This window comes from Ostrinia furnacalis, unplaced genomic scaffold (assembly GCF_004193835.3).
Source record: "Ostrinia furnacalis isolate ACB-3 unplaced genomic scaffold, ASM419383v2 OfSCF1632, whole genome shotgun sequence".
NCBI lineage: Eukaryota > Metazoa > Arthropoda > Insecta > Lepidoptera > Crambidae > Ostrinia > Ostrinia furnacalis.
Window position 1 is genome coordinate 168874 of NW_021131871.1, and position 26370 is coordinate 195243.

General features: G+C 43.3%; 1 protein-coding gene across 2 annotated transcripts; it reads right to left on the reverse strand.

Moving 5' to 3' along the window:
- On the reverse strand, positions 1-25704 carry Sur (Sulfonylurea receptor). 2 transcript variants are annotated; one of them, XM_028305033.1, is made up of 26 exons: positions 25443-25704; positions 21022-21175; positions 19389-19764; positions 17198-17431; positions 16796-17125; positions 16351-16554; positions 15970-16270; positions 15700-15881; positions 15290-15605; positions 15115-15220; positions 14585-14736; positions 13031-13275; positions 12463-12702; positions 10868-11010; positions 9796-9912; positions 9632-9705; positions 9408-9535; positions 8378-8533; positions 7618-7839; positions 6992-7149; positions 6374-6569; positions 4898-5117; positions 4200-4324; positions 3721-4012; positions 1409-1611; positions 1-312 (listed from the first exon to the last, which is right to left on the reverse strand). In XM_028305033.1, exons 2-26 carry the CDS (start codon positions 21156-21158, stop codon positions 169-171), a joined length of 5001 nt encoding a protein of 1666 aa, XP_028160834.1. In that variant the 5' UTR covers positions 21159-21175; positions 25443-25704; the 3' UTR covers positions 1-168. The 2 variants fall into 2 exon arrangements, with proteins under 2 accessions (XP_028160834.1, XP_028160835.1); XM_028305034.1 differs by lacking the exons at positions 19389-19764; positions 21022-21175; positions 25443-25704 and having other exon boundaries at positions 16796-17135; positions 17198-17365.
- Between the last annotated feature and the right edge of the window lie 666 nt (positions 25705-26370).

Consider the following 26370-nt stretch of genomic DNA (forward strand, 5'->3'; position numbering starts at 1 on the left):
ATCGTACGCATCGCACATCCGATACGATGTGTTTCCGACATACCGACAAGTGGACGCTTAGCTTAAAAGTGTATTCTGCGGGGAGTCTAAAGGCCGATGACGGGCGGGCCGAGGGGATGGGGGGTACAGCAGAGGTCAGGGCGTGCGATGCGGCGGGTACATTAGATGTCAAGGCGTGCGGTGCGCGGCGAGCATTCGCGCGAGACGCGAGGCGGGCTGCGCGAGCAACGCGCCCACCGCGCCCTGCTCCACCACGCGGCCCTCGTCCAGCACCACGGCGCGGTCGTAGCCGCGGACGGACGAGATGCGGTGCTGGAAGTGAGTGAATTGGTTAATTGATTTAGAGACATGGAGAATCTCCATTGGAGATGTAATTTTTTTGATACTGAAAGTTAAGGGGTTTTCTGATACTGAAAGGTAAAGGTATGACTAGACGATTTACATGCTCTTTAAGAGCTGTGAGAAGGTGACTAAAGCCTGGTCCGTGAAGTACGTAGAATTTTGTCCAATGACCCCAAGATACCCATCCTTATCGCTTGCGCGTAATTATATTGCTGTCGCGGCTGTCGCGACTGTGCGACGCGCGCCCGCAGTGAGTGTGCGAGCGCGACAGCAACATAACAAAATTCTACGTGCTCACGGACCAGGCTTTACCTATTTCATTGGATTCCCTATTCGTATAAGGCTGGCAGTGGCTATGAAATCACTTTTACGAACCATGTATTATAATTTATTTGCTACTAAAAATTCGAATCTTTGTTTTCAGGACCGTAATGTAGACTGTAGTTGGAATTATTGGGAATGCTTTATGGAGGCGAGTCGAAGATTTGAACAGTATCGCCGTTCTACTATGGAAATTCTCTAATTCCAGTTCCAATTGATTCCATAATGGCTGCTATCAAATAGTCGTTACTTCGTTCGTTTCAGCCGAAAGACGTCCACTGCTGGACAAAGGCCTCCCCCAAGGATTTCCACAAAGACCGGTCCTGCGCCGCTTGCATCCAGGTACTTCCCGCGACCTTCACCAGATCGTCGGTCCACCTAGTGGGAGGCCTGCCCACGCTACGTCTTCCAGCTCGTGGTCGCCACTCAAGAACTTTCCTGCCCCAGCGGCCATCAGCTCTTCGAGCTATGTGCCCCGCCCACTGCCACTTGATTTTAGCGATTCTGCAGGCTATGTCAGTCACTCTGGTTCTCCTACGGATCTCCTCATTTCTGATTCGATCACGCAGGGAAACTCCGAGCATAGCACGCTCCATCGCTCTTTGGGTGACCTTGAGCCTTCTTATGAGGCCCATAGTAAGCGACCACGTCTCAGAGCCATACACCATCACTGGCAAACACACTGGTCAAATACTTTTGACTTGAGACACTGCGGTATTTCGGACGTGAGAATTTCGTTACTTACAGCTACGGTAATGATGGTGGTGTTGGGCGCGGCCGCAGCCAGTGCTGCCAGCAGCGCGCGCTCGGCCGGCGCGTCCAGCGCTGCCGCCGGCTCGTCCAGCACGAGCGCGCCCGCCAGCCGCGCGTGTAGCGCCGCCCGTGCAGCGCACGCTCGCGCCGCGCGTCCGCCGCTCCAAGAGCACCCGCCGCGGCCCACGCCGCACTCTGAAATATTACAAGTAGGTAATCAATTAAAGCCTGGTCCGTGAGCACGTAGAATCCCGTCCAATGACCCCAAGCTGCCCATCCTTGTCGCTCACACATAATTATGTTGCTGTCGCGCTCGCACACTCACTGCGGGCGCGCGTCGCACAGTCGCGACAGCAATATAATTACGCGCGAGCGATAAGGATGGGTAGCTTGGGGTCATTGGACGGGATTCTACGTGCTCACGGACCAGGCTTTACATTTAACCACTTTTGGTTAGCCTTTTACCTAAGTACAGGATGTTATTAATAAAAGCGTAGGATGCGCGCCATGATAAACTGTTTATCGATTTTACGCGATAAGCCCATACATTTCACGGCGCACTTCTTAGCCTCGTGCACTAGCAGTGACCTTTCAGTTGCATATTGAACAAATAGAATTCTTTGTGTGGACGGTTTACATCTTCTTGCACATGCACATTGCACAACACACTGACTTATTTATCAATAATCCCCCATGTTTAGCAAAGTTTTATTTCGCAAACCGTGAAAGCCAAGAAAAAAAAAAGATTTACATTTATTTGGTTAGCTGTTGGTCTTTTCCGTGTGCACACCATGAATTTCGAAATCGTATAAGTTCTCATAACTTTTGTATAAAACCTGTACGTATGTCAGTGGCGGCGTAGCATAAGTTGGCACCCGGGGCGGCACCCCCTCCCCCCCCCCCCGTCATAATATAAATTATAGCCTAAAAGGCATCCCAGAATGGCACCCCCCCTGTCATGACATCACAACCGTCCTTGCCATGCAGATGCGTCAGTGAGTACTAATTGCGCGACTTTTGTCACCCCCTGATGCTTGGCACCCGGGGCGGACCGCCCCCACCGCCCCCCCCTTACGCCGCTACTGACGTATGTATCTGTTACTGTAAAAGCTCGAATTGCAGTAAATCCTAAGATATTCCAGTAAAACCTAAGATCTACCAATTCCTAATGGTAAATGTCCCAAAAGGTTTGCGATTCGAACTCTTACCACCATTTCGTTGGTAAATCTTAGGATTTACATTAATGGCACGGTAAATGTTGAAAAACAAACAAGCATTTTTGACAGGTAACAATCGGTCCTATCGACGCATTACCCGAGCGCAGCCTTTTTGTATTGTTTAAATGTACGAACAATTTAAGAACTAAAAAGAAAGACCACGGCATCACTTTTCATTTCATTTTAATACAATTAAACAAACCATGATGTCACTGCCTTGTTTTTTCTTTAGCAACGTAAGATCATGTCATATAAAATACTAGTTTTTGCCCGCGGCTTCACCCGCGTGTAATTTTATTTGTCACAGATCGCCATAAATTATAGCCTATAAAATGTGTTATTCTGGGTTAGAAACAATAATACTGTAAAGTTTCATCAAAATCAGTTCAGTAGTTTTTGCTTGAAAGAGTAACAAACATCCACACAAACTTTCGCGTTTATAATATTAGTAGGATGCATGCAGTACAAAATTTTAGTGTCCTAGATAGGTATGATATTTACAGATATGCGCTACTATCAATGCTGGGTTATTATAATTCCGATTTTTATCCGATTCCATGGACTCCATGGTATTATCATTTTTGTTATAATCTTACTAATTAAAAGTTCTGTAAACTTATGCGAAAACAGCATCGTTGGTAATGTAGTCAGAAGGAATAAAAAAAGGAAACAGTAAAAATGTGAACACCAAAACACAAGAAAAAGAAATGATTGCAAATAATTTAAATAAGTTGGTATTAGTTTGTACTTATTACTATCATGATACCTTTATAATACTATGTAGATACCTGTTTTGTCTAATAGTTGATGAAAGTAAGTAATTAAGCATTACTCATTGTTTTATTCCTAAAACCAACATCTACCAGCTGACAGAGGTAAAACCTAGCATAAACTGAATTCGAATGGTAAAAGCTCGAAAAAATCGTCGTATTTTCAGAAATACTTACATTTACCAACTCATCTCGGTTAATCTTAAGACTTACACTTAAATCTTAAGATTAACCGTAGTTCGAGCTTTTACAGTAACATATCGATAAATAATTATTTCAGTTTCATAAAAATGTAGTAGGCAAATTGTAATCCTTACCTAATCCAGCGGGCTGAGCGGTGACGAAGTCTTGTAAACCAACAGCTCTCAGGCTCTGCCAGATCTCTTCATCTGTATGCACTCCTAGCGGATCCAAGTTCTCCCGAAGAGTGCCAGAGAACATCATGGCCTCCTGTGGCAGGACCACCACCCGGTGTCTTAGTGCCCGTAGTGGGACCTGCGTGGCGTCGGCGCCGTCGATGAGCAAGCGCCCGCTTCGGATAGTTGTGGCGCCAGCGCAGGTTAGAACCAGCGTAGACTTGCCGCTGCCGCTTCGACCACACACTGCAACCTGCGAAACATCTTTATTGAAAAAAACGTAGCAGAACGCCCGCCTGCTCGATAGATCGAGCTCAAGAAAATAGCTGGCAGTAGTAGTGCAACCAGTGTTTTTTCTGTTGGTTAGCCCCATTCATTTTCGATTCCATTCACCAGATAGTGATAAAGATTCAAAATTAATTTCCGAAAATTATAGTTACCTTTTCTCCTGGCGCGATAGAGATGTTTATGTTGTTCAGGATTGGTTGTGAATCTGGATCATGTTGAATGTTTACGTTTTCGAAGTCCATTTTTCCATTTCTCTGCCACCCAGACGGTATTGCACCTGAAATGATACAAAAACAAAATAAGCAGATATGATCAGCTGGAGTTTTGCACATAGCTAGTTAAGAAAGAAAGTTCTTATTGCCGTAAAATACCTTATTCATTTGAATCAACCAAACCTTGTAAGTACTCACAGTCTTCTCTATAATCCTCTTACGGCACGTTTGGTATCCGCTCGCACTTTTTCGACGACTTGTAACTCGAGATCGGCGCGGCTTATCCAGGTGCGCCAGGTACGCCGACCATATCTCCGTAAGTAACTAGAGTCAACCAACCCTGGACACGTTGCTCTCCGCTCTGACTGACCCGCTTGACGGCGGCTAGCTACAGGTCGAGGTCGGCGCGGCACTTTTCTAGGTGCGCTAGTTACACCGACCATATCTCCGTAAACAACTCAAGTTATAAGTAAGTACTCACAGTCTTCTCTATAATCCTCCTGCGGCACGTTGGTGTCCGCTCGTACTCTCTCGACGGCGGCCAGCTGGAGGTCGAGGTCGGCGCAACACTTTTCCAGGTGCGCTAGTTACACCGACCATATCTCCGTAAACAACTCAAGTTATAAGTAAGTACTCACAGTCTTCTCTATAATCCTCCTGCGGCACGTTGGTGTCCGCTCGTACTCTTTCTACGGCGGCCAGCTGCAGGTCGAGGTCGGCGCGGCACTTGGCCAGGTGCGCCAAGTACGCCGGTAGCAGTAGCGAGTACGCGCCCGCCAGCCCCGCCACCGCGCCGCCGCCGCCGCCGTGTAACGCCACGCCGATTGAAACGCATACTGTGGCGGCGCCTACCAAGTCCTGTAAAGAACAATTTAAAATAATAATAGTCAATGCTACAAGTTGAAATATAGATAGCATAAAAAGAATTAGGTACTGGTGACACTATCCCCGTGCCAAAGAAGCGACATTCAACAATGATGACGCATGTCCAGATACTGGTTGAATGATGATAACTTAACTCAGTCAGTGCCTGCGGTATAAGAGCGGCACGGGAAGATACCTATTTTTGTAACGTCAAACATCAGCGAGAATTCAAATCTTCTTCAGATTTATATGCTCTGTCACGTGATAATATGTCTATGTCACCCTCGTGCCGCTCCCATACCAGCGGTACTTCAAAGACTGCCCAATTTGAAATATTTTAAAGTTACCAGCATGAGCCCCAGCCAGCGGTTGGCAGCGTTGAGCAGCAGCAGCGCGTTGTTGTTGACGTCGAGGCGCGCGAGCAGGGCGGCGCGCATGTGCGGCTCCTAGCTTAGACCGTCTCTCATATAACTGGGACTTCAAAGACTATCCAGTTTGAAATATTTTAAAGTTACCAGCGTGAGCCCGAGCCAGCAGTTGCAGCGTTGAGCAGCAGCAGCGCGTTGTTGTTGACGTCGAGGCGCGCGAGCAGCGCGGCGCGCATGTCCGGCTCTTAGCTTAGACTGTCTCTCATATAACAGGGACTTCAAAGACTATCCAGTTTGAAATATTTTAAAGTTACCAGCGTGAGCCCCAGCCAGCGGTTGGCAGCGTTGAGCAGCAGCAGCGCGTTGTTGTTGACGGCATGTGCGGCTCTTAGTTTAGACTGTCTCTCATATAACCGCGACTGCCCGGTTTGAAATATTTTGCAGTTACCAGCGTGAGCCCCGTTGTTGTTGACGTCGAAGCGCGCGAGCAGCGCGGCGCGCATGTGCGGCTCTTAGCTTAGACTGTCTCTCATATAACCGGGACTTCAAAGACTATCCAGTTTGAAATATTTTAAAGTTACCAGCGTGAGCCCCAGCCAGCGGTTGGCAGCGTTGAGCAGCAGCAGCGCGTTGTTGTTGACGTCGAGCAGCGCGGCGCGCATGTGCGGCTCCTAGCTTAGACTGTCTCTCATATAACCGGGACTTCAAAGACTGCCCGGTTTAAAATCTTTTTAAGTTACCAGCGTGAGCCCTAGCCAGCGGTTGGCAGCGTTGAGCAGCAGCAGCGCGTTGTTGTTGACGTCGAGCAGCGCGGCGCGCATGTGCGGCTCTTAGCTTAGACTGTCTCTCATATAACTGGGACTTCAAAGACTATCCAGTTACCAGCGTGAGCCCCAGCCAGCGGTTGGCGGCGTTGAGCAGCAGCAGCGCGTTGTTGTTGACGTCGAGGCGCGCGAGCAGGGCGGCGCGCATGTGTGGCTGCAGGCGGCCCGCGCGCACCGCGCCGCCGCCCGCGCTCGTCTCCGCCGCCAGCGCCACCACCGACGCCGCGCTCAGCGCCTCGGTGCGCTGCAGTTCCCTGGGAGAATAGCATGAGTAAAGAAACCGAATTCTTTACTCTAGTAAAGAACCCCTGAGAAACCTCGCATATTTTTAGTCGGCGGATAGATTCTGCTGTTCTTACTCATTTTGAGAAAATCTAATACGAGTATAGTGACGGTAGCTACTAACTCTTAATTTTAAGGTTATCTAGAATAGATCGCTTTTGGCAATAAGACCGCCGCTGGATAAATTATGTCGTTTCGTTTCTATATTGTGTGCCTGTTCTTGTGTAGGCAGTCTTCCTGGTATCTTCCTGGGGTCAGGCCAGTTAGGAGTTTCAAGCAGTTACCGTTTTGGATACCGCAAACTTTATTTAAATAATCTTCTCGTATGTCATTTCAGCCAGTGGAATCTTACAGCTCCTAAGTGCTGGTTATCTACTTAAGTACTCGGACCCACCTAGCGTTGGAGAGGTAGACGGACTGCAGCGTGAAGTACAGAGCCACGGCTGGCAGCAGCGCCAGCAGGCTCCACGGGGACGCGATCGCGTTCACGAGCAGCGCCGCGACGCACAGCAGGGCTAGCTGCCCCCAGCGGCTGACTGCTATGGGTAATTTCTGGAAATCATCACAATTCAACTTAAAAGAGGTTGTAAAGTAAGTGCAAGTATAACTGTTGCTCTAGCTTTGTCTCTTACGGAAAAAAATATGTGAAAGGATGAAGAAGACTTGCAGTTTTTCTGCTCGTTCGTTCGTTCGTTTCAGCCGAAAGACGTCCACTGCTGGACAAAGGTCACCCCCAAGGATTTCCACAAAGACCGATCCTGCGCCTCCCGCGATTTCCGCTCGATTGGGCTGTTATTAGGGCTTGTCCTAAGTCCGCCTGGATAGATACCAAAAACTTACCTAAGTCTGTTATAACAACAATAACGGTAACAGCACTGTTGTATTTCAGCAGTTGGAGATAAGATAGCCATGTCCTAAGTATGTGGTTGAGGAAGCTAGCTTTCAACTTTGGTCTGATCATCATTGTCCATCGAGTGAGATGCTGGCCAAGAGCCTGCTCCGTTGGTAAAAAAAACTCACCCTATCTATGACCTGCACATCAGCCGAGAAGCGGTGCAGGAGCGCAGCGGGCGCGGCGGAGCGGTGGTGGTGCAGTGGCGCGTGCAATGCCGCGTGCAGCAGTCGCTCGTGCAACGCGCGTCGTGCCCGCGCGCCCGCCGCGCCGCCCGCGCACTGCGCTAGCCCGCCGCAGACCACCACGCATAAGCACCAGCCGGCGTAAGAGCGCACGCTCCACCACATCTGGATATTAGAGAGTTTGTTAAAGCTTTCTAAGAATCTGGGGGAGATGGCAAGGTAATGGGTGTACCTATATTGATGTTGTCATAACACGCCGTTTTTCAGCGTTTCCTAATGAATGGAACGTAATTTGCCTACGTATGGCGTATGGTATTAATGCTAGTACTGATATTGGCATGAACATAGGCTAATAGGGCACTAGATAACTCGCAGTTCCGTTCCATTGAACTTGGGAGGACATTGATGGGTTTTATAAAACCACCCAGTATAGTGGGTATACTGGGTATAGGCCCCGCCCTTTTGGCCTGAAGAGCTCCACATTAAAACTGACTAGTGGCCAGTGTGTACGCGAAAGCATTTCATTACGGAAAAAAAGGTAAGATTGCAACTCTTGATGATTGATGTATTTTTTTTTGTTTTGCCTATAAATATTAACTACCTACGAGTAGGTATGTGCATTTCATTTCCAAAAAGTTTTTTGTATTTAAATTAATGGGGCTGAAAAAAATCTAGTAATTTCATAGGAATGTGTAAAAAGTACCTCTTCATCAGTGAGGGGCGCTTGCGCGTTCTTAGCAGTGGCGCGCGTGAGCCAGTAGTCGGCCAGCAGCGCCAGCGCCTGCGCCGCCGCGGCCGCCGCCCAGTACGCGCGGCCCCACCAGCCGCATGCGCGCGCGTACTCGCACGTAGCGCCGCCCTGAAAGTACGTTGGCTGTTATCAGAGTAAATACAAATGAGTAGGTCAGGTCATCTTCATAGAAACGCACGGGCGCGGTTTGTATGTGAGCGGCGCGCACGCACACACTGACAAAATTTAGTGGGGAGCCAGTCGTGGTTGCGCCGAATTTTGTCAGTGTGTGCGTCGCGCCGCATACGTATATTGGCGCGCTCACATACAAACCGCTCGGTGCGTTTCGCTCATTTGTATTTACTCTGCTGTTATGTAGTGTGATAGTGTGGACTTTATTGACGTCTTACAAGGTTTAAAACCAAATAAATATGTATAGTGAAACTGGCCTAAGTTGTTTTTTAACCTTAAAAAGAAGTACGGTTCAAAATTTTTGTGGAAATCCTTGGGGTGGCCTTTGTCCAGTTGTCTTCTGACGTCTTTCGGCTGAAACGAACGAACGAAGGTTTAAATTATGGTGGAAATAATTATGTATATGGGACAGAGCTGTAAAGAAAGAATCTAAAGATTTAGTGACTTACTTTGATCGTTAGTTTCAGTCAAATGACGTCCACTGTTGGACAAACAACTTTAACTTTCACGGTCCCGCTGCTTCCCACATGCTACGTAAAATAACGCGTATTTACCGAAGTCCATTAGGTACTATGAATTAATGTTGATTGCTCCGTCATAGTTAGCGTTCCTAGTATCCAATTGAAGTCATTAAATTGTGTAAATGCTTTACCAACATTTTGTCAGTAATTCAGCATTTAACTGCATGGCGTGCCTGTTAGATCTACTTTTCTATCCTTGAACTAAATGGGATAATGTAAGTAGAATAAATTAAAGCTCATAGTCACATTAACATGGTTCGTTAGGAGTTTATCAAATACAGTTGGCTTACTTCTGTTGCAGGTTCATCGGATTCGGGTTTGTTTGGTGTCTCTTCTTGGATGACAACCGTACTCGTTTCTGTTCCATTGGATGTAAGAGATGTGTACGCTGTCTCCAAGGCTGATTCATCGACTACTCCTGCCAAGGTAGATAACATTTGGTTAAATTTCATATTTTTTTAATAAAAACTTACAATATCACTTCAACCACTTCTGTCTCGTTAGCTTGACTTACCGTTAGGTATATTCTCTTCGGTAGTCGTTTCGGAATCCGAACTTAATAGTCGCCGTAAAGTTCGAGGCGTCCATCTAAAAATAAAAATCAAATTATTTTCCTCCTCATGATTTCCCATTTCAAACCGAAGTCATAGAAGTTACTAAGTATAAATTATTTCTTACCTGGCTAAAGTCCGGTGTGGGCGGGGTCGTAGCAGTCGCCGCAGCAGGCTGGCTTCCCTCTGCAGCGCTGCATTCGATGCATCGGCGCTTACGGCGCGCCGCACTTCACGGCGCCACCTTTTATAAAAACACTCATAAATATAAAACTTCATTTACATGGCATAGATTTCATCCAAGCGACTAGTTACAGATGTTATAGTTATTAGAGACACCTAACTTCTCTAGAAGGAAGACCTTTGGTCAGTGTTAATCTTGAAGAATTTTCACTGAAAAGAAACATTTTAAAGACTTTTTTTTCAGAACACCCAAACACAAATTCATTTCCAAACGATATTCAATGTGGGATGTGACCTTAATCAGGTCTCCCTATTTGCTGGTTGAGACATAAGGGACAACTAAGTAGCAGCCACGACAAGAGCTAAATTAATAGGCTAGGCAGGATCCTGGATGCATGAAGAGATCAAATTACTATCTGTACGTACAGCGCAGCGTGAGACGTCCACCCAAAAAGTGGACCGACGGCCTCATAAAGGTAGCAGGAAGGCACTAGGCGCAGGCCGCTAGCCAACAGGTTAATAATGAAATCATTAAGAGGTCTATTTTCAGCAGTGGATACTGGACGTCCTGTGGCTGAAATGATTGATGATATGATACGGGACTAAATTCCCGCCTCTCTTTCCCACCATTGCAACTCCTGTGTAGCCAGTATCTACAGCTTGACCGCCATTAAAAACCCAACCAGTGAAGCCACGTTTTCACTAGGGGACATGTCGCAGAGATAAGTCGTCCGACATTCACGTAGTTTGTCTCTGCAACTTTGTCCCTCGACATATGACTTGTTCACACTAGCCAGTAGTGCATAGAGCATCGACAAGCGACAAGTCTCGCGACCCGTAGATGTCGCAAGCGACGTCGGGCGACATTGAGCGGGACACGTGAATTTCGTGTCGGGCGACAGAGTCGCGGGACAAATGTCTCCTAGTGAAAACGCGGCTTAAAGGTCAAGTTTGTCCCGGTGGAAAGTTATGTTATAGTTGATGATATGATGATGATTGATGATGCTGATACATACTTGTAGTTGTGCACGGAGGGCGGCGGCGAGGAGAGCTGCCGCTCCAGGGCGGGCCGCTGGCGCGCCGCGCGCCGCCAGCTGCCGCCCGCGCGCGTCGGCACCTCGGCCAGCAGGTGCGCGCCCGCCGCCTCGCAGATACCCACCTGTGAGGTTTGACAAACTTGACAATTATTTGAGTTGAGAGTTGAATCTCAAACTAATTTAAAAATCTATATATATAAAAGAAAGTCGTGTTAGTTACTCCACTTATAACTCAAGAACGGCTGAACCGATTTAGCTGAAAATTGTCAGGGAGGTAGTTTAGAGCCAGGCGAAGGACATAGGATACTTTTTATCCCGTTCGAAATAAAAAAGTCTGCTTATTTATTGCCATTAAGGCGGAACAAAGTTCGCCGGGTCAGCTAGTTATTAAAAAAACTTGAAAATTTCGAACTGTAAACAGTACAGGAACGGCGGGAATGCCACCCACGACCTTTCGCTTGCAATTCCCGCCTTAGGCAGTTCGATTTTTTCCGGTTTTTTATAATTTTCAAATTTGAAAGTAATGTGATACATTTACGCCCGTATTCACAAACGATGCTTGCTTAAGTGAAGCAGCAAATCAAACGCACAGCGTCGAATAGGGCTATGTGATTGGTTCGTGTGTCAATCCTGTGCATCCAAGCGCACTGTGATACCTCATAGTAATGTTTGCGAATACGGGCGTTAGACCTCATCGGAGTGGAGGCAGGCGCAAGTGATGGCGCGAGTGTAAACTGTTTCCAATGGCTCAGTCCGCCCGTATCGCTTCTGTTAGGTGACTGCACCTGCAATCACTAGTGCAGTCTAATTGAGGTTTAACACTAAGCTGAGTTAATTAGGCCGGACACATTGCCATGGCAAACCGAATCGCCCGAAGCGACGTATTCTTTTATAACGATCAGATTGATTCAAGCCAAATTAAAGCATCCCAATTAGGTAATGTTTAACGTGTTTCTTCTATTGGACCCTGGACCTAGTAGAGAGACTAATTAATCACTAGAACGATGAACGCGTGACAACCCGATAAATTATTACAGCAATTATTATTTACTGGCGCTTGGAAGAATTTGTGGAATTCCTCTTTCGTGCCTAGCACCATCGCGCTATACTGTCTACCTGTTGTCTATCAAAATCGAATTTATAACATACCTAAGTTGGAAAAAAAATAACGTAGAAAGTCGCTTGTTTCGGAACAGTAGTAATCCATCACAAATGCAGTCGACCATTTCCTAAACTGATTGTTTGATTTTTCACTAAGCATTTCACATAATGCCATTGTCCATTTATCTTATGTTCCATTTGTGCGAATCATGTGCGAATAGATCATAGCATCTACCGAAGAAAAACCTTGGTGTTAAGCTTAGGTAACGTAAGTAGGTACTTACCTACCAACGCTTTTAACGTAAAGTTTGTAACTCAAATCTAGCAACTCTCGATGCTTCATGAATATTGTACGTATGTACCATCCTAAACTGCATCTCTCTTAACATTAGGTGTGATTGCGGTCAAATCTGCTATGATTTGCATTTTTTAAAGTGCGAAAGTTGTGTTGGTGCTACGAGAGTTTTACTTACCATAGTATCATCAGAGTTGCACCTCTGGAACCTGGCTCTGGTGAGCTCCCGCATGAGCCTGGTGCGTTCCCGGGCGGCGCCACCTGGCGGTCCCGCGCCCGCTCGGGCCGCGGCTGCTCGCGCCTCCGCCGCCAGCCGCGCCCAGCGGGACACCGCGCCCGCTGCGCCCGCGCCGCCCGGGCAAACACCGGCGCCCGCGCGGCCCACGCCGCTTACACGGCCTTCCTCCATTGCGATCACCTAAGATACATACACAGTCTTTGATATGTGTACATAAAATCGGTAGAAACAATAAGCTCTTGCTATTTTTTTGCATTTGAGCATATTCTCTACATTATTAGAAAGGACTTTCATGGTGAATGGTGACAGTCTTTCTTGTATTGCATCTATAGGTACGAGACTTTGCATGTGAAAAGTCCCTACGTTCCGGAGGATTTCAGGCGTTTTTTGCGCATGCAAATTAAGTCTTTTGATTTATTTGATTCCATAAGAATCTAAAAAAACCAGGAATGATTGACTAAACATTTTAGAACATAAAGAGTGAAGATTTTTAGCATCAAATACTAACCAAATCCGCATAATGCAGCAGCTCCAATCGATTAGTGGCCACAACCACCGTCCGGCCGGCCCTGGCTGCCGGTACAAGGGCCCGGGCCACGACGTGTCTCGCTAGCGGCGCATCCAGCGCTGCCAGCGGCTCGTCCAGCGCTAGAAGCCGCGCGCCGGAATACAGTGCGCGCGCGATGCACACGCGCACGCGCTGCCCGCCGGATAGCGGCGCGCCGTGGCTGCCGAGGCGGGTGGCGTCACCCTCTAAAGAATAAAAAACACTTCAAGCTTTATTGCACACAATATATCAGAGGACAAATTGCGAATTTACTGTCCTATGGCATTCTTTTCCAGTCAACCTTTGGGCCAAGCAGAAAATTTGTGTAACCGAACGGTATGCATAAAAGATAACGTTCTCCCTCAACTTTGTTAATATGTGTCATAAACAGCCCCGTAAAAAATACATAAGTAGATCGCATTTTTGTAAAACATGATTTAATGCAGCGCAAGTGTCTAATATACCTATGGACGGACATTTCCCGAATCTTGAAAGAAAATAATCAGTGATGTCCACAGGTAAAACCGTTCATAGACTACACTTGCCCCTACAGTGACAATTTTGATGATTAAAATTTTCAAGTTCATCTTGCTATGTATTTATATTACAAATTGCAAGATGTGAGATTATTCTAATCGTGGTCTTCTCCACTAAGTTGAGATATAATTTTTATTTTCAATCGTCATAAAATTTACAATCGTATTAAATCCCATAAACGTAATAAGTCTTGAAAAACATTCCAATTCATTGTAATTAAAATAAATCGTGCGCTATTAACCGGCAGCCATGTAGCGTGAAATGTTGATGAAGCGTTCGTTTGTTTTTTCAACTTGCTTATTGGATTTGCTGTCTGCTGAGATACCATTTTCTCGAAGAATATTTGGATACTATGTAGATCAAAATAAATACTTACCGTGTACATTTTTTACTCACTTAACTTTTTGTGATGGAAAGATGCGCTATCTAAATATAAAAAAAAGACTGCGAGCTGGTTGAAAAACGCAAACTTACTTCACGTCATCTAGATCTTAGTATATTTCGCATCCTATAGCGTTTTCAATTCAACCGTTAAAAGAAAATGAGAAACTTTAATAAAAGGAACCGTTAAGCGAAACTGCTGATTCGATGGACAAACTGTTTTTATTAATTAGGCACAGTTAGATTGTAATTAATTATTACTGTTAGGCACTACTGACAGTGCAATCTTTAATTAACAAGAGGAAAATATTATCTCCTATGTGATTATTAAGAGTTGTGTAAGTTGAACATGTAGTAAAGTGCGAAGCACCTTCAGCTTCTAGCCGTATACCTACTGTTATTCTTCTGGTTTCTTGCCTGGTTACTCCAGGATTTTTTTCAAGTAATGTAGGTAGGACTTGATTTTAGTCTTTTTTACCTTTTCACTGAAAACTAGGTAGCATGGTTCTTAATTAGCAATTAAAAAGCTAATTTAATATCTAGAAATCTGAATCATTTTCTTGTCGAGTTTTTCGATTTTTTACTGCTGTTAGTTACCTGGTAACAGCTGCAAATCTGGCCGTAGAGCAGCGGCTCGCAGCACGCGGCCATAGCGCCGCTGGCACCAGGGGCTGCCCATCACAATGTTGTCGCGCACCGAGCCCTCCACCAACCATGGAGGCTGGCCTGCGTACCATGTCGTGCATCGCCTAAAATTAATTTAAACATGATCATGACCCTATAAATTTTATCGCAACCTTCGGAAATCGAAACGGAGTTACATATTTACTATAATAATAATTTACTTAGCTAGCTACTGTTGTAAGGATCGGCCCAGTACCTCTAGATTCAAGAACCATATATCGTCAAACATTCAACCGATTTCTATAAATATTGGGTAGGGTTTTACAACAGCTAAAGGTTGATACTCATAGAGCGACATTACTAGTTTATTTTCCCATTCAGACTTTCCACAAAATACCGTTCACAACATGCACAGGCGCAGTCATTGTAAAAGACCGTTACATGTACGAGTAACGTGTTTACTTGTCACGTTTGTGGAGCATCATTCCCTATTAAGTACTCACCCGTTGTAAGTGACGTCACCGCGCTCCAAGAACATCTCGCCGAGCATTGCCGACAGCAACGAGCTCTTGCCTGCACCACTGGTTCCAACCACCATTATTAGTTTTCCTATAAAATAACACCATGTTAATAAGTAAGATTACTTCTCAGTGGCGGATTCAAATAAATGCTACTGACCTGCTGGAATATCCAAATCGTCAACTTCTAATAGCATGTCATTCTTCATTCCCCAAGAAAAAGCGGCATTTCTAAACCTAACAACGTATTCTTGATTCGAAGAGATTCCACAATTTTCATCGTCAGAAAATTGATCTTCTGCGTCCACAACATCTTTTACCCCATCTTCCACCATAGAGTTGTCGTCTGGCACGTTGTCAACAAAAGCGTCGTTGAAAATGTCTGAAGGTTTTCTTGAGTTTTCAGAGAGGCAATCTTCTCTCACGTTATTTGACTCTGGTAGTTCCAGAAAATCTTTAATTCTATTCGTGCTGACCTGGAAAAGTAGCAACCCTTCATTTACTGGTAGTGTGGCGTCATGAGAAGTTAACTAGGTCTATGAAATTATGGAGAAAGGTGGTTGGACCTACCATAGCTTGTATCATCATCAGCACTGTCACAGGAAGTATCAGCAGCGGGACAGTGAGCTGGTTGAACAAAGCGAGCCCAGCAAATACATTGACTGCTGTCAGCCCTTTACTGTCGTTCAAGAAGTAATATGCTAAGAAAGTTATCACTGTTACCAGTACTGTCGAAACTTGTGTAGTGAATGCTGCAACAATAATGTTTTATTAGAATAGAAATACATTTGGTGTTTTTTTACATTAAAATAAAATACTCGTAGTAGGTGTTTTACTTACTCAAAAAACTCCAGTAAATTGAATCTTTGTTCAAGAGTTTTAACTCTACTTCTCTCAGATTTAGTATTTTTTCCTTAAACAGGTCTTCCCAAACGTAAAGCTTTATAACGTTCATGCCTTGCAATATTTCAGTTATTTTAGATATTCTGTGATCTGTACATTTTGAGATATCCTTGGAATTATCCGATATCTTTTTCCCGATATAAAATTGTAAAGGAGTTATGAATAGGACACTAACTGCCGTGCCGATAATTGCGCTAACTCCTAATTTTGTGTATAATAAATACAAAATAACGGCTACCTGAAAATTCACAATAGCAATTAATTGAAGAACATTGCAATAGGTATTTGTTCAGTATTGAAAAAGCTATCAATTTTTACCTTTAAAGGTATGGCCCACAGATAGTGGCAGATCCAAACGCACGACATGATGTTATAAGTGTCCTGTGACATGAGGTTTGTGAGAACTCCTGAAGGTGTAGCTGAAGAGTCTTCGGGTGCGTGCAACAGAGGCGACTCCTCGTCTCCGTTGTTATCGTTAGATGACCACGGCGCTAAGCGCATACACTTGTCGAACAACATTCCCTAAAAAGGTAGATTACACACATATATACAATCACGATTTTTCCATGAAACAATAATAATAAATTCTTGGCATCATTTCGACTAAAACATTCTAAAGGAATAGGTATCAAAGCAGTTCGATAATCTCACTCACTGACTCAGCTGATTGGGTTTTACGTTTGACGTCATATCGGCAAGGGATCTACCGTATCATCCAGAATACCTAGATCTCTTTTGTAACCGAGATATACCTATCTCATACCTGTAAACCAGTCTTCAATCGAGTGCCCTCCACTGTCACCAGATGGGTCGAGTTTTGCGAGAGAAGTGCTTGAAACACAAGTGCCAGAGTCACGACAAGCAACATTACATAACCGTTGCTGAAAAACTCCTGGAGCGTGACTTCAGAACTGCCATCGTAAGTTTCAAGAGGTCCTTCAATATACTGAATAATAACAGCTAGGCCAAGTGGTGGTACCACGCTTATCAAATCGCTAAGCAATTTCATAAGTCCGGCGATATAGAAATTAGGCCAAACTGTTCGCATATAACATCGCCATATACTTGGATTTCTTTCATCGGGTTTTGTCACCTAAAACATACTTTACATTTATTTTGATACATTTCATATCATTTACTTTGTAAAGCACCTTTCAATATTTACCTTCCTATCGAGATTGTATATTGTTTTAAACTTATGATAGTAAATCGTAGATCTTTCATCTTCGGGCAGCTCGCCCAAATCGTCTTCCTCAAGCGGTGACTCATAGCCGCTCCACAATAAATAATTCAGCCAGAAAAACGTTATCTTCGAAAAGAAATGAGTGTTATTGTGTTTATATGAAACATTATGGCTTTCTATTGAAGACTTTGGACGATCTCGGTGTCGTTTTGTAACCTGAAACAATTTTGAATTCTCAAGTTAGTTATGGAGTACAGCCTTAAAACATGCTCATTAAAATAAGCTAACTTTTACTGGAGTTACTTCTTTCTCATCTAAATCATGTACTCGTAACTAACTATTATCTATTGCTTCAATGAAATGGCTTATTTGTACCGGAGCTTCTGTTTACGATGTGTAGTGGCAATTTGGCGGTATAAAACTGGATATCACTGGCGCCAGACTTGGAAAGCGACCGAGGCGGGCGCTCGGCGTCTGGCGGCCTGACCGCTGCTACTCGAAACTACTCCTTGTTCCGCACGATCCAGAATACTTTAATCCCTCTGTGCCGGAGATATTCGATATCGTCTGGACTAAGCTATTTGCGAAGGTCGATGATACCTTTATGCAGACGCACCATGCTTTGAAACTTCTTTGTGAGGGTCTAGATTTAAAATTCGTAGCGTAACGTAGGTCCTTACTATCTATTTTAACAAATTATAAAATTGCTTTAATGGACTCTACATTAAATTATTTGTACTACAAATAAAGACATTATGTAAATTAGCTCTATGAGCTCTATTTTCATATTGTAAAAGATACAAAAATGACGACGTAATTTAACTGACTCCTAAAATTCTGCATTAGTTCATGCAGTCATTTCTTAATTAGATTAGCGACTGAATGTGTTAGGTTGGGTTTTCCATCTCATAAGATATGAGGATGAAGTCGTCGCTCTTCCGGGTCGTCGTCCCGTAATTCCCGAAGCCTTTCGTCATCATTCCCAGTGCTGATGACTCAGCCCTTTTCGTTGTTTAGACGATTAACATTCGAACGATTAACGATACGCTGACACTACTCCGTAGTTAACCCGCTTTAAACGAGCTACGTAGAAAGTTGGTATTCATTTGTTTTAAACAAGTGCTACGCTATGACCACTTGCTGCACGATGTCAATTAGCGAAAAATATTACAAAATCTAACTCTTTTAAAAGCTCATTCTGAAAAACATTCAGCATTTCTGAATTTCCTTATTTTGTGGCGATTTTTGTGTATGAGAAACATAAAGTATTTCTGTAATGATCATCTGACTTGTATGATGTTATAGACATTTTATTGCTTTCGCCTAAGCTATAATTTGGCTCTATAAATTTTATGACCATAATGTTGATTGTTAATAGGAGTTGTAACGTGCATTTATGTGCGTGACGCGTATGACTATAGGTACTCTACATAATAGAGCTACGTATAAACGAGAACACATGCGACGCTTTTAGGTCACACAGCAGGCATTGTGGCCTTCAATGATTAATTATTGTTTATGTCGATAAATGTATTTCAAAGTATTTTTTATTTTCAATCTACTTAATAAAATTAAAAATACTTTTGGTAGAGTCATAGCCACTTAGGGTTTTAAAGATTGTATTATCTGGTTTATGGTCCCCATTCCACGATGTCGCGCGCTGCGTCCGATAATTGCAGGCCGGGGTATGCACGGCATGCCACCACGCCACTGCGACATGCCCGGCTCACACACATTTAACTATCACTCCATTCCACAACTTTCCATTAGCATAGTGTTTCGCATTAAAACACCGAGCGTTAAATATTTGGGACGTGCGGAACATAGTAGAGTAGCACAATACGAACTTATAATATGTTAGTCTTTGCCCGCGGATTTGTCTGCGTTTATTTCGATTTGTGATATGGGTTATGTCTATTTTATATACAAGTATTGTGTGAAAAATATTTTAGAAAGAAAGAAATAGACTTTATTGAACACAGAAGCACAAATTATAAGCAATATCAACACAAAACGAATAAAGAAAAATAGTGGGCCATTGTGTCAATAGGCTCGCTCAGCATTTATCCTGACATGCTCGTAAGGGCATGTCAAGAAGCTAAGAAGCTGGTCTTCCGCGAGAGTCCTTGTTGTGGCTTCGCGCAAATGTGGTTTTTTATGTAAAATTACCAACCTCATCGTAAAAGCAGACGCTGTCTACTCCTGCTGTGACCAGCGAGAGAACCAAGGAAATCCCTTGGATGTAGAGTTCTATGTGGTTTGGAGAAGCTGTTGTCGCTAGGTTTTGGTACAGGATCCCAGCGGAGGAGGCGGCAGCCAGTAGCCAGTAAATGGCCAGGTATAAGAGAGGAGCTGCGGAGCGCCGGGTCCAGAGAGCGACGTGCAGCGCGGTGGCGGCCAGCCAGGCCAGCGGCGCCAGGGTCAGGGAGACCAGCGCCACGGTGGCCGCGGGCCGCAAAGACCCCACCGCAGCGCCGCAGCACCAGGCCGCTCCTACTGTGAGGGTTGCGGCTCCGCGGATGTTTTGACCCCGCCAGCGTTTTCCATACCTTAACCATATACTTAATTAATGGTCTAAGTTCTCACTACATCGACAATATTATAAGTTAACTAACTTACAATTTAAAGAAAATAGGTAAACATTAATATGCCCGTTACCACAAAATTAAATCTCGACGTGAAAACAGTTTCATTTTCCGCATACATGTAGGCAGAGGCCTACCTACATGTATGCGTCGCCGTCATATTTACTCGCATTTTGTAATATTGTAGGTATTGTTGTGTTAATTAAATGAAACAATAAATAAGTATTACCTATGTAAACCGAAAAGTATTTACGTACGTACGTTCATATAACAAATGACGTATAGTTTTTATTAAACAAAACGTTACGTAAACGCATTTCTCAGGTCCTTGATATTAGTGCTCTACCACATGGAAACTTTAGTTTACCGGACATCTGCTTTTAATTTACACACTTGGTAATTAATAATGGGTAGTGGTGAGAGAGACCTACATAAAATTCTAGTTAACTACGACTTCTTCATAGACTTCAATCTATGTCTTCAGACAGACTATGATTGATATAGATTATGTTTGCTTTTAAACAAAGCCTTCGTTTTACCTACTGCTGAACATGCACCTTTTGAAAGTTGCGTCCTTCTTCTCTTGGAAAATTTTACATGTGAGGGACACATATCAATGGGACACATATCAATGTTTTGAAAGCCAATGGGGCATCAAGGCAGCTGGAGTGGAGGCCACGTACAGGAAAGCGCAGCGTGGTCTCACAAGGTGGACAGACGACCTCATAAAGGAAGGCGCTAGATGCAGGCCGCTGCCAACCAATCAATATGTAGAAATCATTGGAGGAGGCCTATGTTCAGCAGTAGACGTCCTGTGGCTGGAATGATGATAATTGATAACCTCGTTTTGCGGCCTGTGAAAGTCTATGTTAGTGCTAAAAATAGTTGGCCACAGCGTCTTGATCTCCAGTACTAGTCCAAAATGGACTGCAGACCGCAAACTGCAAGCCACCAAGGTTTCTATGAAATGGCCTGTATGAAATGCGGTCTACCGTAGCCTAGTCGCAGTGTCGCCTGCGGTTGCAGTCTGCAGCCCATCTTGGACTTATACCTTTAGTAGCGACCCGCCCCCGCTTCGCACGGGTGCTAAGTATAGGTATCTATACTCTATCTATCTATTAAAAAACCGTCTCAAAATCCGTTGCGAAGTTTTAAAGATCTTAGAGACAGACGGAAAGCGACTTTGTTTTATTCTATGTAGTGATAATGACATCTGCTTACCAGGAGTGGTGTCCAGGCGCGCAGCAGCAGATGAGCGCTGCGGAGATGGTGGCGCAGTACAGGTGCAGCGCGTGCAGCGCCGCGGACAGCGCGTGCGCTTCGCAGCCCGGGTCGCCGCGCGCGCACACCGCCTCCATGCTGCGCGTGCGCGACGCTGCACCAACAGGTGGCCAAACATTTACATATAGATGACCCACGCTGAACTGTCCCGCCAAACTCAATGACAGGGGGGCGCTACCATCGTTCAACTTTATGGTTTCCAACATGGCAAAAATCGGAACCAGCGTTTCGGTATTGACGGTGGCGCCCCGCTGTCAGTGTCATCGATAGGACAGTTCAGCCCCCCTAGACAAAACGCACTTTTTGATCGAATCGAAAATCGAATCCGTCAAAACTCCATACAAAAAAGTGGCTTTTCGACCACTTTTCGACTGGTTTGCGATTATAATTTGTACTTTGTCTAGACCCACAGCCCCCCTAGACAAAACGCACTTTTTGATCGAATCGAAAATCGAATCCGTCAAAACTCCATACAAAAAAGGGGCTTTTCGACCACTTTGCGACTGGTTTGCGATTATAATTTGCACTTTGTCTAGACCCACAGTATTTTGGAACTATAATAGACAGTTTGACACCATACCCCAATAATTCGGAACCACAACTGTTTTAAAAAGACCCTATGGTCTTAAAAACTTAATTCATCTTAAATTACCTGTAAATTACGATTTTTGTTCGCATTGCAATTGTAAAAAGTAGTTTGATTGAGTTGACAATATAGTGACGTCACTTGCTTGTAATGCCATACAAAATCTATAGGAGTTTCGTTTTGACAGTTAAAAAGTACGTCAATTGAGTGGTGGTGTCAACATGTCTATTGAAGGGGTGAGTGGACAAAGGTCTTAACTAACAAAATGAGTTATGAGTGTTTTAAAATGTTAATCTGCTCATACCACATTTGAATCCTGAAATGTATGAATGCTTGTCAGATAACACCTTTGTTAAGGTTTGATAGGTACTTAACAAAATTGCGTGTTTTGAGCTCACAACTTAAAACCTATGTTCATGCAAAAAAGTCGATTCTTCAGTTTTGTCTGATAACACCTTTGTCCACTCACCCCTTCAATTACGTGGTTAAATACCTAACTTAGTATTAAAGTCTTTTAAGGCCCGTTAACACTTCGGGGTAAGTTACAAATATCCATCGCCACAATGGTCCAGCGGCGCGGCGGAGTTCGAACCCTCGCTCGTTCCACGGATCTAACGCGATATACACCATTGGCCTATTCTGGGCTATTGTCGCCAGTAGCGGCGCAAGGCGGTCCGCCCCGGGTGCCAAGCATCAGGGGGTGACACAAGTCGCGCAGATTAGTACTCACTGGCGCACAACTGCATGGCAAGTCTGCGGTCTATCGGTAATAACCGGTAACCGGAATCGGTAGGTAACCCCCAAAATCCTGGGGGTACCAGGGGGTGCTTTAGGACTTATAACGAGGGGGGTGGGGGGGTGATCGCCCTGGGTGCCAACCCATGCTACGCCGCCACTGATTGTCGCGTCTTTGATAATAACTAAGTACCATGGGTTGTCTGGGAGAAATCGCTTCCAAGAAATAAGACGTACCTACTTACTAAAATGTGCTGTTTCGAACTTAAGTATGTCTCATAATCGACAGATGTGTGTGGCTTGTTAATTACTATTTAATCTATCTACATACCTAAAAACCTGCGATTACAGTAGATTTTTCAGTTTCTAACTAAGCGAAAAAGGTAACGTTCGCCGTCGGCCTTCATCTCGATAATATAATTTTATAGGAAGGAAATAATTAGCTATATTGCGAGTTAATTATGAGTAAGTGATTAATTAATCAGAATAGCCAATATTAATTACATCATTATTATAATAATATTACAGTTAACTAATAGGTACGCTTAATAATTCGATGTTCTGAGAAGTTGATAAGTAGTTTTCATAATACCAATCTATATTTATAGAATAATTTTCTATTAGAAATGTTTAATTTAATTATTTTCCAGTTAATTTATGTTGGTGCGTAAACTAAGCATAGATAGGATGGCGTGGAACCGTTGACCTGCTTTTACTTTACCTCACGCGAGAAGACTTCTGCGAACTAATGTGGAACTGTCACATAAGTACGACGGAATCTTTTTCACCATCATTCAATGCAAATACTTGATAGTAATTAAGTTTTTATCTTTCGACTTTGAACTTGCGATGTGAGTCTGTTAGTAATAGAACTAATTAGTACACTTAAACCATATCCGATCGAGTTGACGAGACAAATGAGATTGTCTAATAAACGAGGCATTGAACTAGAATGTACGAAAAAAGGAGTGTCACTAAATATGGACGATGACACCGTTTTCAGGCGGTTTCAAGGTTCATAATATTATACAACACACTTAATTTGAGTGGTCTACCTAATATGCAATATGCATGAAAGATTTAATTGTTTGTTTGAACAGGTTTACATGCAGGATCTATAAGGCCATTTTCAGATGGCTTGGGCTTAACTTATTTTATTTAACTAGATTTATATTAAAGATAGGTAAACTGAACTAAAATAACAATTTCATTTGTTTGCGCCGTGGAGACAGGTCGTGTTTACTTTTCTACATTTTTGTGACATATTTAAAGATAACACTATAAAGTGTACATTAACGGCGACATAAGAATTGCGTAGTTCGTTACTTTTATCCGTAATGAACAAATAAAAAAAACACTATTAAACTACTTTCATCAAACAAATGACAAAAATAATGAGTGGGTTAATGCCGCAAGGATAAAAATATCTGCGACCTATTTTTTCTTGATTCATCAATGGTGTATCCACAAGTGTGATCTTTATTTCGGGCGATGATATCAATTTTTGTTAAAACTATAGGCAATTAAGAAGTGAGTGATTAATGAATAAATCCTGAAATTCCTCACTGAAATGTTTATCCTTCCTTACCTAGATGTAATTAGGTATGTATAGTAGTGGCTTATCGGGCCACTTTAATGCCTATTACAAACGAGGAAATGCAAACAAAGTTATGTTCGTGTGAGTGGTAAGTACGTAGCTACATATCTTTTTGGACAATCGTTAGAACAATAGTTTTGTTAACATAGATTTATGCAGCCCCACCAATATGGCACGTCAAGGCAATTGTCTAGTTTCGAGAGCCAAAGGAACATCCTTTTGTGAGAACAATGCGATGGTAACGCTTCATCGCATTCTTTAGTAATACGGGGCACGTGGCAAAGGAAGCTATTATTTTAGAGTGATGAAACGTAGGTCATTGCTTATGAAAGGCTTTTGAATTAATTTCACTAAAACTTTTTACATTATCATCCTAAGTAGGTAGGTACATATAGATACGCGTGAGTTTCGTCAAAAACCACAAAACACTGAACTACAGAGACTGAAAGTACAGTACTAAAAGCAATAAAAAAATGTTTCAATTCATTTCGATGTGTAGTGATGTTTGGGTCAAATTACTTACCTATATATTTTAGTTTTCTTAAATGTTAAGTGGCAAGTTTGAAGTTAACATATAGATATGACGGTTCTTTTATATTTAAGTATTATGAAGATCGTGCACTATAAAGACTACAATACATCAAGCTAGACAGTTGGCATCTTCTGTAGTAACAATAGATCAGTATCTACCTACTACATATTTTGCTAGGTATTTACAAAATAAATGTATTCTGATGCGCTGTAACCTACACCAAGCGAGTCTATAAACAACCATGCCTTATGAAACAATGACTGCTACGAATACTATGTAGTAGGAAAATAGCTCCTCGTAGTGGAAAAGTATCTAGGATTGGGAAAATATAACATAGAAGTACCTACTGTCAGGCAATGAGCCTAAGCTAAAATTCAAGACTTAACCACTAAATAAGGTTCAATGTTCCGGATATTACTTGTAAACGCTAACTGGCTGTAGGTACCACAACGAAACTTGTTAGATCAAATCCAGTTTTCCCCATCAAACGTTTGGTTCATGATGAATGAATAGTAACGTACTGCCTATGACGATATTGTTTTCAAAGTTTGATAAGATGTTTTTCCATTACGCTAAACCGGAATAACCGGTGAGCACGAAATTAGCCTTAAATAAAGCCTAGATATAAATAAAATAAGCTTGAAACATATTATAAACAAGTTTTGAGTCTAAGTGTTTGCTGCCTAGAAATTTAATATCTATGTATAAATCTGTGCATTATCATCCTACCTGCAGACTACGGTCTAACATGCGCTCAACAGGAGCTAGAATTTATTACGTATGTAATTTCCTACAGGTAATCTGTTTAAGTATTCACTATTGGAAAAAAGAAATATGAAAATGCATTTTCCTTGATTTTACTGTATCTAAACGAAATTAACATGCATGTCACAATCATAATATAAGCTCACCTCCGAAAGTATGTCTCTGCGCGGTTTTGTAATAGTTTCTGATTTAAAACTTGCAAATCACTCTCGATTCGGTGGTGCGTATTTACGAATATCACTCACAGTCCATTGTGTTACAATGTTTACGTTATCGGCGATTGTTTTGAGACGTGTGACGATCTTAGGAGGAACGCATCGTAGCGCCGAGGGGATCCGCGCGCGTGGGCCCGCTCTCGGGATGTGTCCGCGACTAACCGCTCGAACGGACGGCTCGCCAGCAGCGAGACATGGTGGCTGAACGGTGTTTGTCACCGCGCCGCTGCTGCTCGATAGCATGGAAGCGCGTAGCAGCCACATTTCAATTTAGTTCATTGAAAGTACACATAAAACTGGTTGCTAGTCTGGTGCGCTTTCATGCATAATATTTCCTCCAATATTTCTATTCCAAAGAATAGAGATTCATTCCTACATTTCATTAAATAGCGGATCTAGAGCATTATTAATTCATCAATAAAATTAAATTAAAATTACGATAAAAACAACCAGGTAGAGATACCTGAGATGCGTAATTTTTGGTCTTCTTACAAAAGACAGCAACGTCGTCTGTTTACAGGTGCTTGCATGAAATTGACCTAGGATCTAATATTTATGTATTAGAAACGACGCTCAAGTGTGAACAGATCACGCCGGTGATTGATTTATTTGGTTTTGTTTAACAATTTGAATATATTGGATGCATTTAATTACTTTGAGTGTGGGAATGGGCCACAAATATTAGGATTGGTAAAAAAATTTCAGATATGGCTGCCTTGCATTGCTAAAATGTAAAAAATAGACAATTTGACATAATAAATATTTTATAGATTCCGATGTCAACTATACTGGAGTCACTGACTGACAATGATGAACAGCCTGATGTTGAGACCAACAGTTATTTGAAGTGCCATCGGCA